The sequence below is a fragment of the Bos grunniens genome, chromosome 8 (genome assembly GCF_055505025.1).
Source record: "Bos grunniens cultivar Pamir isolate PY7600 chromosome 8, Bosgru_T2T1.0, whole genome shotgun sequence".
Lineage (NCBI taxonomy): Eukaryota > Metazoa > Chordata > Mammalia > Artiodactyla > Bovidae > Bos > Bos grunniens.
The window spans coordinates 23,374,667-23,388,539 of NC_141172.1; the positions used below are offsets into that span (position 1 = coordinate 23,374,667).

Here is a 13,873-nt window from a genome sequence, read left to right on the forward strand (position 1 = left end):
TTTCCTTTCATCTTATTTACAAAGGTCTTCTATTTATTCCTCTTACAAAACAGGAAAGTAAATTAGATTGTTGACATCACTACAGTCAATGAATGCTCAATAAGTGTCAGATGAATGGATATATGGGGGAACACAATTATTGCAGTTTCCACTTTCACATGAAAAAATTGAATCATAGAATTTTATTGCTTGGAAGTATTATAATTCACCAAGTCAAACTTCTTTCTTCTGGACATCTTTGAAGGAGTTATTCTCCTAACCATTTATTAACAATAATAATAATAACTAACATTTACTGAGTGTTTACTCTGCGCCAAACACAGTTCTAAGTGCTCTTCCTAGATTATCTCAGTCAGTTTTATATAACAGCAATTACATTGTAAAACAATGTCCTGGAGCATAAGTGGGTCTTGTCTATTAATTTATTAATCCCTTCTCCAACAATCCCTTCATTAGGTAAGACACTTTCAAGATTTCTTCTCTCTCTAGGAGCATCCCACGCACACACCTTTCCACCAGTTCCCAAGGAAACCTAATTGGAAAAATAAAACATGCCACCTCTGTCAAAGAGAGTATTTTTAATGCTTCAATAATGAAAGAGGACAGATATAGGAGGAGAAGCACATCATCCCTGTTCAAAGATGATGCTGTTTTGTGGGGCATATTCTTCCCCTGAGGTTCCACTGGCCTTTGAACATGGAATGCTGGAATCTGGAAATAACCCGCCTCCTGTTTCATTGCTTGCTAAAGTGAGCCTCAGGAAAGTTTATGATTGTAAAGGGCTTAATCCATCTCCTCCAGTGTCCCCTAGATATTCATTTTAGAAGTAGCCAGTACAGGATTATCCACTGTTATGAGAATCAGGGGTGACATTGAGCAATGAAATGCCCGTAAAATCTCAAGCCCTCATTTTGGTGTACTTGCCTGTCACCTCATCCTATATCAAACCTGAGCTAAATTTCTGCACATTTTTCTTGGACAGAGATGCTAAAGGACAAGTCTTTCTTTTTCACCTATATTTGGAGTTCTGACATTCATTGATATCTTATCAGTACCCACATTTCTTTTGTAAAAAAAAAATTTATTGGAGTATAGTTGCTTTACAATATTGTGTAAGTTTCTGCTGCAAAGTGCATCAGCTATATGGATGTATGTGTGTATATATGTGTGTGTGTGTGTGTATCCCTTTTTTTGGATTTCCTTTCCATTTAGATCCACAGAGCATTGAGTAGAGTTCCCTGTGATATACAGTAGGTTCTCATTAATTATCTATTTTATACATAGCAGTGTATATATGTCAATCCCGGTCTCCCAATTCATCCCACCCCTCCTTTCCTGCCTTGGTGTCCTTGTTCTCTATATCTGTGTCTTTGTTTCTGCTCTGCAAATAGGTTCATCTGTACCATTTTTCTATATTGCACATACATGTGTTAATATATGATGCTTGTTATTATCTTTCTGACTTCTAAATTTGTACCTGGCTCTTTGGAGATGTCACTCAAGGAGGTAGAGGAGGGAAGAGAGTATCACAGTGGCCCCCACTCCCCACACATACTCCCAAATCTGCCCTTCATTTCCCCTTCAAAGCTGTCTTGGATGCTGTAAGAAAAATACCACAGACTGTGTAGCTGACTAATGGGAATTTATTTCTTACAATTTGGGAGGCTGAGAAGTCCACGATTAGGTGGCTGTTGCAGCCTGCTTCCTGGATCGTAAATGGACATTTAGTCAGTATGTCTTCATAAGGCAGAAGGGCAAGCTAGCTTCCCAGTTACGTATAAGGACACTAATCCCAGTCATGACGGCTCCGCCACGTGCTATTTTGGAAGAGCCTTGGGTTGGGTGTGAAAGGAACCTGGCACTGTGAGCTTCCTCCTTTCTGCATATCACTTCATCTTAGGGCCCTCAAGTAATGGGGGTGGGCTCAACGACCCGGGTCTCCTCTGGCTCTAAAATTCTGGGGCCCTAAAGGCCCTCTACCAAATGATTGCAGAGGTCTATGATTGCAGCTTGTCTTTCACAATCATTCAGTGTCCATATGATGAAATGAATGACAAGTTCTTGGACAGGAAGGTGAAGTGAAGTGAAGTTGCTCAGTCATGTCCAACTCTTTGCAACCCCATGGACTGTAGCCTAACAGGATCCTCCATCCATGGGATTTTCCAGGCAAGAGTACTGGAGTGGGTTACCATTTCCTTGTCCAGGGTATCTTCCCGACCCAGGGATTGAACCTGGGTCTCCCGCATTGTACACAGACGCTTTACTGTCTGAGCCACCAGCAAAGTCCACAGGAAGGTAGTCCCACATTAAAACAATGCAGAAGACAAAAAAACTCTGCTTCACAATGACAAGGTTTTAAAGGACTTTGGGGGCCAATAAAGGGGTGAGGGGGAGAAGGCAATGGCACCCCACTCCAGTACTTTTGCCTGGAAAATCCCATGGACGGAGGAGCCTGGTAGGCTGCAGTCCATGGGGTCGCTAGAGTCGAACATGACTGAGCGACTTCACTTTCACTTTTCACTTTCATGCATTGGAGAAGGAAATGGCAACCCACTCCAGTGTTCTTGCCTGGAGAATCCCAGGGACGGGAAGCCTGGTGGGCTGCCGTCTATGGGGTCGCACAGACTGAGGTGACTTAGCAGCAGCAGCAGCAGCAGCAAAGGGGTGAGGTACACCAGGTCCAGATGCCTTGCAGGTGGCATGGATGTGTTCTTTCTCTATTCCAGCATTTCCATTGACTTGCCTGAGGGCACACAGCTAGTTAGTTGCAGAGATGAGGTTAAGGACAGAAGGGAAGAGGATTAACGTTTGCTGATCCCCTGGTCTCTTTCAGGTACTGTGCATCCTGCGATTGCCCCAGTCTATAGATGAATGCCTCCCATGTAGCCTAGATATTTCACGTGTTTTATTAGTGACTTTTGTTGAGGGTGACAGTTTTAATATTCTTGATGCACTCACCTGCCCAGCCTCATGTCTCAGGCTTGATGAATGTTTTTATGGATAGTTTTTCCCACTCCCAGCCCCTGGGGTCCCTGTTGGGGATTTGTAGCATGCACCACACTCCATGAGCTTTGCCCTGCTTGATCATTCATGTGGGCACCTGTGTAGCTGTACAATGTAGAGGTAGAACTGATGTTTTTTCCTACAGATATATTATAGAATCAGCAGCAATAATAAATGTATTAGGGACTATTATTTTTAAGTAGAATTACAAATGACTTCCTGGAGAAGGGAATGGCAACCCACTCCAGTACTCTTCCCTGGAAAACTCCACGCACAGAGGAGCCTGGCAGGCTACAGTCCATAGGGTTGCAGAATCGGACATGACTGAGTGACTAACGATACTACAGTACAAATCTCTGTAAATCTTCACCTGCCCCCAGCTTGACCTTGGCCCAGTGTTTTAGCATAAATGAATTCTGTTTCTACATAGATATGAAAGTACTGGTATTGTATTTTATCGAGCATCATGCCACACTGAAGGGACTTTCCAGTGAAAAGAGGTGGCATTCTATAGTGCTGAACTGAGTGGTCCTTTTGTGAGGGTTAAAGGAGAATCGAACCCCCACCAAGCTGAGATGGAGGCAGGTTCAGGTTATCCTCTGAGACTGCTCCTTGTGAACTGGAGATGAGACGTTATTACCGATCAATAAAACTGAACTCAAAGATGGCCTATTTTCAGATGCCTCCCGGGTGTTCATTTTAATTCTCTGCTAACAGAGATTGCATTAAAGCGGGCTCACCTTCACACTGGAATTCTGCACAGTGCCCTTCACAGATAAAAATAAGAAATTATGTTGCTTCCAAGAAATATTTTTCTGGCTGGAGAGGCAGCTACTGGACTAATGAATCCAACTCAGGCCCCTCCACTGGAAACCTGACACTTGTGCTGGGGCAAACCACGCAGACCAGGTACCGGTGGAAATAGTACAAGAATCACGTGCAAGGAAGCTGGACAAATTCTCATGCTGCTGCTGCTGCTGCTGCTAAGTCGCTTCAGTCGTGTCCGACTCTGTGCGACCCCATAGACGGCAGCCCACCAGGCTCCCCCGTCCCTGGGATTCTCCAGGCAAGAACACTGGAGTGGGTTGCCATTTCCTTCTCCAATGCATGAAAGTGAAAAGTGAAAGTGAAGTCGCTCAGTCATGTCCGACTCTCCGCAACCCCATGAACTACAGCCTACCAGGCTCCTCCATCCATGGGATTTTCCAGGCAAGAGTACTGGAGTGGGGTGCCATTGCCTTCTCTGGATTCTCATGCTACTAGACCACAAACAAGACAGACTGCTGCCATTCCTCCATTCACTAGATAAAGGAAAATAAAACTAAGTTGCTTGCCCCGGAGACCTCCCAATAGGTGCTGACCCCTGGAATTGTTCTTGTCTAACTGTAAGTAGGTATTCTGATAGCCAGACCTCTAGATTCCAACCTTCAGTGTTGATAAATGAATCCAAGAAGGTAGTTGTCCATTTATCACAATGTTATCACATAGAGTAGCATCTCGCCTCTGTCTCTTCTCCTCTCTTTCTCTCTCTCTCTCATAAAGTTATCCCCAAAATTCTGTAGGATCACTGCAGAGTTGTATTTCTAGGTCTGTCCCACCTTGCTTCACAAAGATCTGGGGCTGCTTGCAAAATACATCTGATGAAAGAAAAGGATAAAATGACTATTTTTGAGAAAATGCAGCAAAGGATGGAAAAGATAGTGGGAAGTGTATCAGTAAGACTAGACTAAGGTGAGCTCAGATCCCAGTGCTGTGGTTGCTGGTCAGGGGTTACAAATTTGCCTCTGAACTCTCCAGTGCAAAGAAATAAATAGCATCATTTCCCTGATTCACAGATGTCTCAAAGTTTCTAGAAGAAGCATGAGTTTTCCCAATGCTAAGATGTGAAAGATTGTTCTCCCTTGATTCCTCATAAAGAGGCCACCGGATCAGCTAGGATAAGGTTCCACCATTAGCAACCAAAACCCCAAAATGACAGTGACTTAAATAAGATAGAATTTTATGTCTCTCCCAAGTCTTTATAGGCAGCCGAGGGCCAGAATGGCTCTTGATGGGTGTCAAAAGTCAGATCCTTTTATACTCTTTCTCCACCTTGTGAGTCCAAGATGACCGTTCAGACTCTGGCCAAAATGTCCCCATTCCTGGCAGCCGGAAGGAGGAATGAGTGATGAAGGATACGCCTCCACCCTTTAAAGACACATCCCAGAAGTTGCAGAAGATACTTCCCATTCCATCTCATTGGCCAGAACTTAATCCCATGACAAGAAAGGTTGGAAATAGAGACTTTATTCCAGGCCCAGGTAAAAGGAGGCCTTCTGTCACTAAAGCACAAGGGCAATATGTTAGGTTTCTAGGGCTGCCATTAAAAAAAAAAAAATCAGAGGCCAGGTGGCTTAAACCACAGAAATTTATTTCCTCACAGTTCTGGAGGCTGAACATCCAAGATCAAGGTGTCTAGAGGTCATTTTCCGCTGAGGCCCCTCTCCTTACGTTTGGCTGCCTTCTTGCTTTGTCCTCATGTGGTCTTTGTTCTGAGCATGCACATCCCTGGTGTCTCTCTCAGTCCTAACCTCCTATTATAAGGACACCAATCGCAGTGGGTTAAGACCCCTCATAAAGCCCTCATTTTAACCTGATCACCTTTTTAAGGGCCTTGTCTTCAGTCACAGCTAAGGTCCTGGGGGCTGGGACTTCAACACAGGAGTTTGGAAAAGACACAATTCCATCTGTAACATGCAGAATAGATACTAGAGAACAATCAGAAGCTCTTGCTGTGTCATTTGCCAGCATCCTCGTAATAGATAAAGAATAAATTCTTTGGTGCTGTTTGTTTTGTCTCCCCTTTGAAATTCAAATCTCTTGATCCTCCAGCACCTGCTCTTCCTGCCAGGATGCATTGGCTCCTTCAAGATTGGACAACCAGAACGTCACTGTGTGGAAACTTAGAGTCACGTATTTGAGGCTCAGGTTTTCCATGTCAGGGAGTATTGTTTAGTTGCTAAGTTGTGTCCAACTCTTTGCGACCGTATGGACTGTAGCCCACCAGGCTCCTCTTTCCATGGGATTCTCTGGGCATGAGTACTGGAGTGGGTTGCTGTGCCCTCCTCCAGGGGATCTTCCTGACCCAGGGATCAAACCCACATCTCTTACATCTCCTACATTGGCAGGCAGGTCCTTTACCCTCTAGCCCCACCTGGGAAGCCTGTGTCAGGGGTTGCAAAATCAATCATTGCTGCCCTGATTTTGCATAATTCTAGGGATTCTACAGAAAAGACAATGGCAACCCATTCCAGTTCTCTTGCCTGGAAAATCCCATGGACAGAGGAGCCTGGTAGGCTGCAGTCTGTGGGGTCGCTAAGAGTGGGACACGACTGAGCGACTTCACTTTCACTTTTCACTTTCATGCATTGGAGAAGGAAATGGCACCCCACTCCAGTGTTCTTGCCTGGAGAATCCCAGGGACGGGGGAGCCTCGTGGGCTGCCATCTATGGGGTCGCACAGAGTCGGACACGACTGAAGCGACTTAGCAGTAGTAGGAGTAGGGATTCTACAGAGACCCCAGATCTTACACTATTCTAAACCCTTTTATCACAAGACAGCTGACTTTTTCTTTCTGGATCATTTTTGCATTTTCTCTGGATATGCTACAGAAGTTTTAGGAGGTAAGGATGGGTTATTGCAAGGTCAAAGTGAGGATGCCACGACTCCAGGAAAAACTGGAAAATCATTGCCCAGCCTCTCCTGGGGTTGAGACAAATGAGCATGCCAGCAGCCCCAGCTTGGGCAAAGGCAAAACAAGCCCCAGACTTGGAACAGTACTTTTTTTCCACTTTTCTAACTAGCTTGCAAGCTGTCACCCATTGAACCAGAGTGAGATTGCACTTGGCAAAAAGACAAAGAGAATTTCCCCTAAGACATGCTGACAGCCTTGCTCCCTGGGTACCTCTCAAATCCTCTGCAGGATTCTGGGCCCCTGAACTTCTGTCTATGGCAATCTTCATCCACAAGAGGCCATGATGTCCCCACAGAGAGCACTGTTTGTGTAACCTGAGACCCAGCATCTTCTCCTTGTCCATTTCTGCTCTAGCAACAGCCACCTTAAATGCAGCTTTTGGAAGCCGTACAATATAGCTAATTGTTTGCGTTGGACGGTAGTGTGTTTAGAGCTTATGTATCTAAACAGATAATTATTTTCCACTATTTGCTGGTGGTACTGCCTGCCTGGTGACTTTGGCAGATGGAGAAAGGAGCTAATCCGTAGGTTATAAGCAGAAGGGTTATTGATGAAATGTCACCATCTGTTGGTGTCATTAAAATGATATGAGTCATAAAGAGTTGCTTTTGCTTTTTTCTCTAAAAAAAAGGTTAACTTAGAGTCTAGAGAGAAGTTTCTAGATTGCAGATGGCAGTGGGGGATCTGACCATGGCGGGGTGGGGGAGTGTCCATTCTGGAAGGGGAAGGAGCTTGATGACCAGATCAGATTGATAGGTCTTCAAGGAAGTGCTAGACTCCTCTCTGTCTGAATAAAACCACTCACCTTGCATGATACAGGGTACTTATTGCATGTAATGTAAGGTCTCAACTCTCGCATGATCCTCCCTATTCCTGAGGCATCTCCCAGATGGGGAGCAGAAAGTCATTCATTTGGAGTGAAACAAGAAAGATCATATCTGGAAGGAAACAGTTAACATGCACCTCTTTTCTAGTCTTCACTGGTCTCATTACATAGAGATTATTCATGTAGTCAACTGACCCCTTGGGAGGCTGGGTGAGCCCTATAGGGAATGATATTTGCTACATCTGCTGCATCTGCTGGGAGAAGGTGGAGGTGGCTCAGAGGAGGAACCAGGAACAGCACACCCAAGCTTCTGTCAGGGGCAGGAGCCCTAGGGATGGGTAAAGGAAACAGTGGATGGACCCTACATAGCGAAAGAAACAGCTTTTGCTTTTGTTGACTTTCTCTGTTGACTTCCTGTTTTCAGTGTCATTGATTTCTTCTCTGATTTTTATTATCTCTTTTCTCCTGCTTACTTTGGATCTAATTTGTGCTTCATTTTCCTGTTTCCTAAGGTGGAAACGTAGATGACTGATTTTAGATCCTCCTTCTTTTCCAACGTATTACAGAACAATGAGATGGAGAACATAAGAAGCATATTTAATGAAGATCCAGACAACCCAAATAATATGCACCAACTTCCTAATTCTGCCTTATTACCTAATCCTCTTAATTCCCTCGTATTTGGTGTTTAAAATTCTTTCACTTGCTGCCAAGGACATACACTCATATGGAAAGAACCTTTTTCAGTATGGCTTAAGATTAGCTTTTTTAATTATTTGTTTCAACTCCTGGAGAGAAAGTGAGGGTGATTGTGTAAGCCACTAAAAATCCTTTTGGCAGTATTAGGGTATACATTATAAATAAGTAAACATAACACAGTAGCAGGTCGGGCGTCACACTCATTCCTGTCTCTAGTCGCATGCTTTTCCTGTAGACCACATGGCCTGAGACTGGCCCACCTACCACCTCCCTAGGGAGAGGTGCTGGTGGGATTCAGTGCTACTGCTTGAAATACACCAGGATTCTGGAAGCAAGAGTCCCAGGTGGGGGACACAGGGGAGCAGGAGCTGTGTGTGTTATTTATATGATCTCAAAAGGAAGCATCAGTGGAAAATTCCTGTTGATATTTTTAGATCTGACGCATGGTCCTGACTGCTACACTTTCATGTTTAAACAAGCAGGGAAGGGAGTGATGGATGCTATCTGCAGCACTGTGTTGGAGGTTTGGAGGGCCCATCTGACAGGCTAATAGTCATCCTGCCAGGCCCTGATCTGCCTTCTGCCCCTTTTTGCTCAAGTTCAAAAGCTGCTGACTTCAGCAGGCAGCAAATAAAACGCAGGCTGCTTGCTGCCTGGACGGAAACACTGAGATTTACCCCCAGCTCTGCAGCCCTGTGCACCCCACACCCACACCTTTAGCACCTCTACTTCATTCTCTTGTTTCTCTGCGAATGCAACATTGTTGTTTAGTCGCTAAGTCATGTCCAATTATTTGCGACCCCATGGACTGTAGCCCACCAGGCTCCTCTGTCCATGGGATTCTCCAGGCAAGAATATTGGAGGGGGTTGCCATGCCCTCCTCCAGGGGATCTTCCCAATCCAGGATGGAACCTGAGGATTCTTTTACCACTGAGCCAAATATATGTTGCATTCAACAGGGGAAGCCAGCAAATGCAACATAGATTTGCATAATTGGGGTCTTTTGCTATGCAGACGTGGTTTCTCCTATGAAGTTCATGGATTGGCACTGTAATTCACTCCAGTTGAAATGATCAATTCAGGAAGCTAGAGAATGTTCAGGGAAAGGAAAGTGAAGTGAAGTGAAGTCACTCGTCACATCTGACTCTTTGCGATCCCGTGGACTATAGCCCACTAGGGTCCTCCATCCATGGGATTTTCCTGGCAAGAGTACTGGAGCGGGTTGCCATTTCCTTCCCCAAGGATCTTCCTGACCCAGGGATAGAACCCAGGGCTCCCACATTGTAGGCAGACGCTTTACCATCTGAGACACCAGGAAAGGTAAAAAGGAAAGGAAGTTCTTAAATCCACATGGCTGAGCAATGTATTTCTTGTTCCTGAGATTCGGACTATGACAGATGGGATTCTCTTATAGACCTAAAAAGTCCATAGATGAAAGCAGCTGAGATGACCCAAGAAAGCTGCTAGTGGGATCTGAAGATCCCCTCCTTGTTTTGTGGCCTGAGGACGTTATTATCATTTTTTGTTTATTTTTTTATCTCCTTGTTTCTACAACAGACCACAGAGACAGGTGAAGATGAAGAGGACCAGCCTCTCAGCCTGGCCTGGCCTTCTGATCCACGCAAACAAGTCACATTCCTAATTGTTCTCCCCATAGTGTTTCCTCTCTGGATTACCTTACCTGATGTTCGAAAACCTGTAAGTAAAGCTTTTTTTTTTTTTTTAATTTCTCGTCAGGGGAGGAGGGGAAGCACAGCATACAACAAGAGCCTGCTCCTATAAGGAAAGGAGGAAAGGATGACATATATACATGCGTATGTATATATGTGCTTGAAATTTCTCTGGACAGATGCGTGATGATAGTGATTGTTCTGGTTAGCAAATATGCATAATGAACCACCCCCCGAACTTAGTGGTGTGAAATGACAACCAGGTTATTTTGCTCATGGATCCCGTGGATCAGGGATTCAAATGGACACACTGGGGATGGCTGGTCTCTGTTCCAGAATGTCTGTGGCCTCAGCTGGGAAGGCTTAGATGACTGGGGGCTAGAACTATCTGGTGGAGAGGGAAATGGCAGTCCACTCCAGTATTCTTGCCTGGAAAATCCCATGGACAGAGGAGCCTGGTAGGCTACAGTCCATGGGATCACAAAGAGTCGGACACAACTGAGTGACTTCACTTTCACTTTTCACTTTGATGCATTGGAGGAGGAAATGGCAACCCACTCCAGTATTCTTTCTTGGAGAATCCCAGGGACAGAGGAGCCTGATGGGCTGCCATCTGTGGGGTCGCACAGAGTCGGACACAACTGAAGCGACTTAGCAGCAGCAGCAGCTGCAGAACTATCTGGAGATTTCTTCGCTCATGTTTCTGGCACCTGAGCAGAGATGATTCAAAGTCTGGGCTCAGTTGGGATCATCCCCTAGAGAACCTATTGTGTGACTGGGGTTCCTCACTGTATGGCAGCATCAAGATAGTCAAATGTCTTTCATAAGGGGTCCTGGCTCCAAGAGTCAGTGTTCTTGCCACACAAGGAGAAGCTCCTTGTCTCTGGTTAGTCTAGTCTCAGCAGTCACACAGTCACCTCCACTGAACTCTACTAGTCAGAGCGATCATAAATCTGTCTAGGGCAACAAAATTATCAGTGTCCTACAGCATATGACACCCTTGATGGCAGCAATTTCAAAGAATTTGCAACCATGTTTTAAAACTACCACAGTGATTGTCTCTGCAAAGTGGAAATGAAGGTCTGAGGCAGAAGGGTGACTTGCATTTTGTTGACTGTGTACACAAATTACTCATTCAATTCAAAAAATAATTTAAAGCAATGCATTCGTGTGGTATAAATGCGTACATGTCTGATCTGCTCCCTCCAGTATTATCATTACCATAATGAATATTATTATCTTCCACGATTGTGTGCTGGGTGCTATGAACACAATGCCATCTTATAATCAGCAAAGTACAGTCTGAGTGTAGATCAGCTTAAAAGAACATCCCCTCCAGTGTTGTCAAACTGGGTTCTTGGGCCACTGCCCCAAAAGGTGAAAGAACTAATGACAAATAAAGAAATAAAGAGAAACAGCTTCCCTTTTTTATTATGGGCCTTCACACATGTACTCATTCAACAAAAGTGTATATCTACTAATTTTACATATATATATATAGGCATAAGTAGAAAGAAACTTAGGCAAAAGGAGTTAACTAGCTCACGCCTGGTCACTTCCTAGGGCATGGAGCTGAGATTCACACCCAGGCCCATGTGACCACACAGCTTGGGCTCTTCCTCATATTTCTTGGTGCCAGAAGGTAAAAATACAAAAACATTGCTAAAAGCATTTGGAATAGAATACTGCAATAACATCCAGCATAATTTAGCATCCTTCTTCAAAAGCCCTGCGATGATCCCACTTTCCTCATTTGAAAAAGACTGGAGAAACATCCTGTCTCATTACTCTGTTCTGACCCAGAAATAAGCCAACCTGACAGAGAGCCTTGTCTTATCAAGTACAGGCCAGGAATGACCCCTCACGTAAAGACCCCTGGCATTAGACGTTTGCTAGGAATGGGTGAATGTAGCAGGTGTGGCTCATTTAAAGCACTATCTAGGTTTCTTTGTTCAAGATGCTGTTACAGAGCATCTGCTCTATACAAAGGCCTGGCTTCCTGGAAACCTGCAGCCAAATAGCTGGAATGCGTTCAGTTTCTTCTTGGCTCCCATCACAAGGACATTTCTGAGATGTACGTGCTCACATGCGCTCACTCACTCATTGCCTCTCTCTCCCTCTCTCTCTGTCACCATTGCTCTGCTATTTAGCTCAATGCTTTTGCTTAGCTCAGGGAGGAAAATGAGGGAGACAAACAGGGTTTTCTAAATCCCCACAGCAGATCTAGTGTGATATGGCCCAGAGCAGAGGGGCCTGGTTCGCTAATAAGACTGATCAATGTTATAAAGCAGATAACCAACATGGACCTACTGTACAGCACAGAGGACTAGACTCAGTGTCTTATAATAACCCGTAAGGGAAGAGAATCTGAAGAATATATACACATAGTGTATATATATAGGACTGAATCACTGTACTGTACACTTGAAACATGATATTGTAAATCAATTCTACATCGATTTTTTAATTTAATAATAATTTTTTAAATAACTTTTAAAGAAAAGAGTGATCGATGTCAGTGTACAACTGCTGGAGCCATCAGGAAGACGTGCAGGAATGGGAGGAGGAGGTTGCCAGCGACTCAAGGTCCTGGAACCTCAGGGCTGGGTGGGACTCAGAGCAAAGGCTGGCAGAGTACTCGCTCCCTCTGTGATCCGAGTCAAGGAAGCTGTTAGGGAAGATCAGCGCTCTCAAGCAGGGACTCCTGGACCACAAACAGGACTCCACCATGGCTACAGTTAGACCTGCTCTGGCTGATGCCGTAATCCCCAGGGTGAAAAGCAAGCAGATGCAGCTGAACAGGATACTCCCCGTGCAGTGCCGCTGACTGGTCATTCGCTGAGCAGTACCCCACAGGAGCCAGCCCCCACAGCGTGTGCTGGGGTGGCCGGTGGGATTTTTCCCCACTGTACCCTGAAGGGCCATTGCTGTGTGGACTGGATTTTTTTCTGTCTTTTCCTGAGTATGTGTGCTGTTCCAAGCAGAAATGAGGCTTTTAGGTAGAACCTTGGGTGTTTGTAGATTTCCTCAGCAAATATTTATTAAACATATATTATGTGCCAGGCATCAGGCTTTATGCCCTAAAAGAGACATAAAGTCACATCAGTCACAATTCCTCTTTTTTTTTTTTTAATGTTTTGGCCACACCACACTGGCATGTGGGATCTTAGTTCCCCAACCAGGGATCAAACTCACATCCCCTGCATTGGAAGTGCAGAGTCTTAACCACTGGACCTCCAGGGAAGTCCCACAATTCCTATTTTTAAGTTGCTCTAAACTCAGTAGAGGAAACAAAGCACAGCCTTACTAGTGAGAGCTAGGACTTCATGCTCTCGCTAGGACTTCCCTGGTGGCTCAGATGGTAAAGCGTCTGTCTACCATACGGAACACCTGGGTTCAATCCCTGGGTTGGGAAGATTCCCTGGAGAAGGAAATGACAACCCACTCCAGTATTCTTGCCTGGAAAATCCCATGGACAGAGGAGCCTGGTGCAGGCTACTGCCCATGGGGTCGCAAAGAGTCGGACATGACTGAGCGACTTTACTTTCACTTTCACTAGAGGGAGCAGCTAGACTCAAACCCAGGTCTCCTGACTCTGGAGCAATCTCATGCTACCATGTTGACTGCAGTGGTTTTTCCCACGAGACACACGCATTGTGCAATCATGGGAAAGTCACATCTCAAATCTCGACCTCATATTTCCTCCTTTGTGAAATACAGGAGTGGAGGAAGATCTCTAAATTTCTGGCCAGCTTTAATGTTCTGTGATTCAGGAAACCATAGATAACCATCGATACAATAGTCCCAGTTTACTCTCAGAGCATACAGGCTTGAGTTACATGGTCACTCTTTGCATATATGGAATGCCAAACAAAACAAGCTTGCTGGTTGGTACAAAGGCCAGTAAGCAGCTTCTTGCTCATGCTCAGCTCAAGAGAGTT

General features: G+C 44.9%; 1 protein-coding gene across 5 annotated transcripts in view; it reads left to right on the forward strand.

Moving 5' to 3' along the window:
• SLC24A2 (solute carrier family 24 member 2) overlaps positions 1–13,873 on the forward strand; it is a 292,853-nt gene that overhangs the window by 256,145 nt on the left and 22,835 nt on the right. For all 5 annotated transcript variants that reach the window (XM_086414937.1, XM_086414940.1, XM_086414939.1 and 2 more), the window contains one exon: positions 9,820–9,960. In XM_086414937.1, coding sequence (XP_086271063.1) covers positions 9,820–9,960 — 141 coding nt within the window. The remainder of the gene's footprint in view (positions 1–9,819; positions 9,961–13,873) is intronic.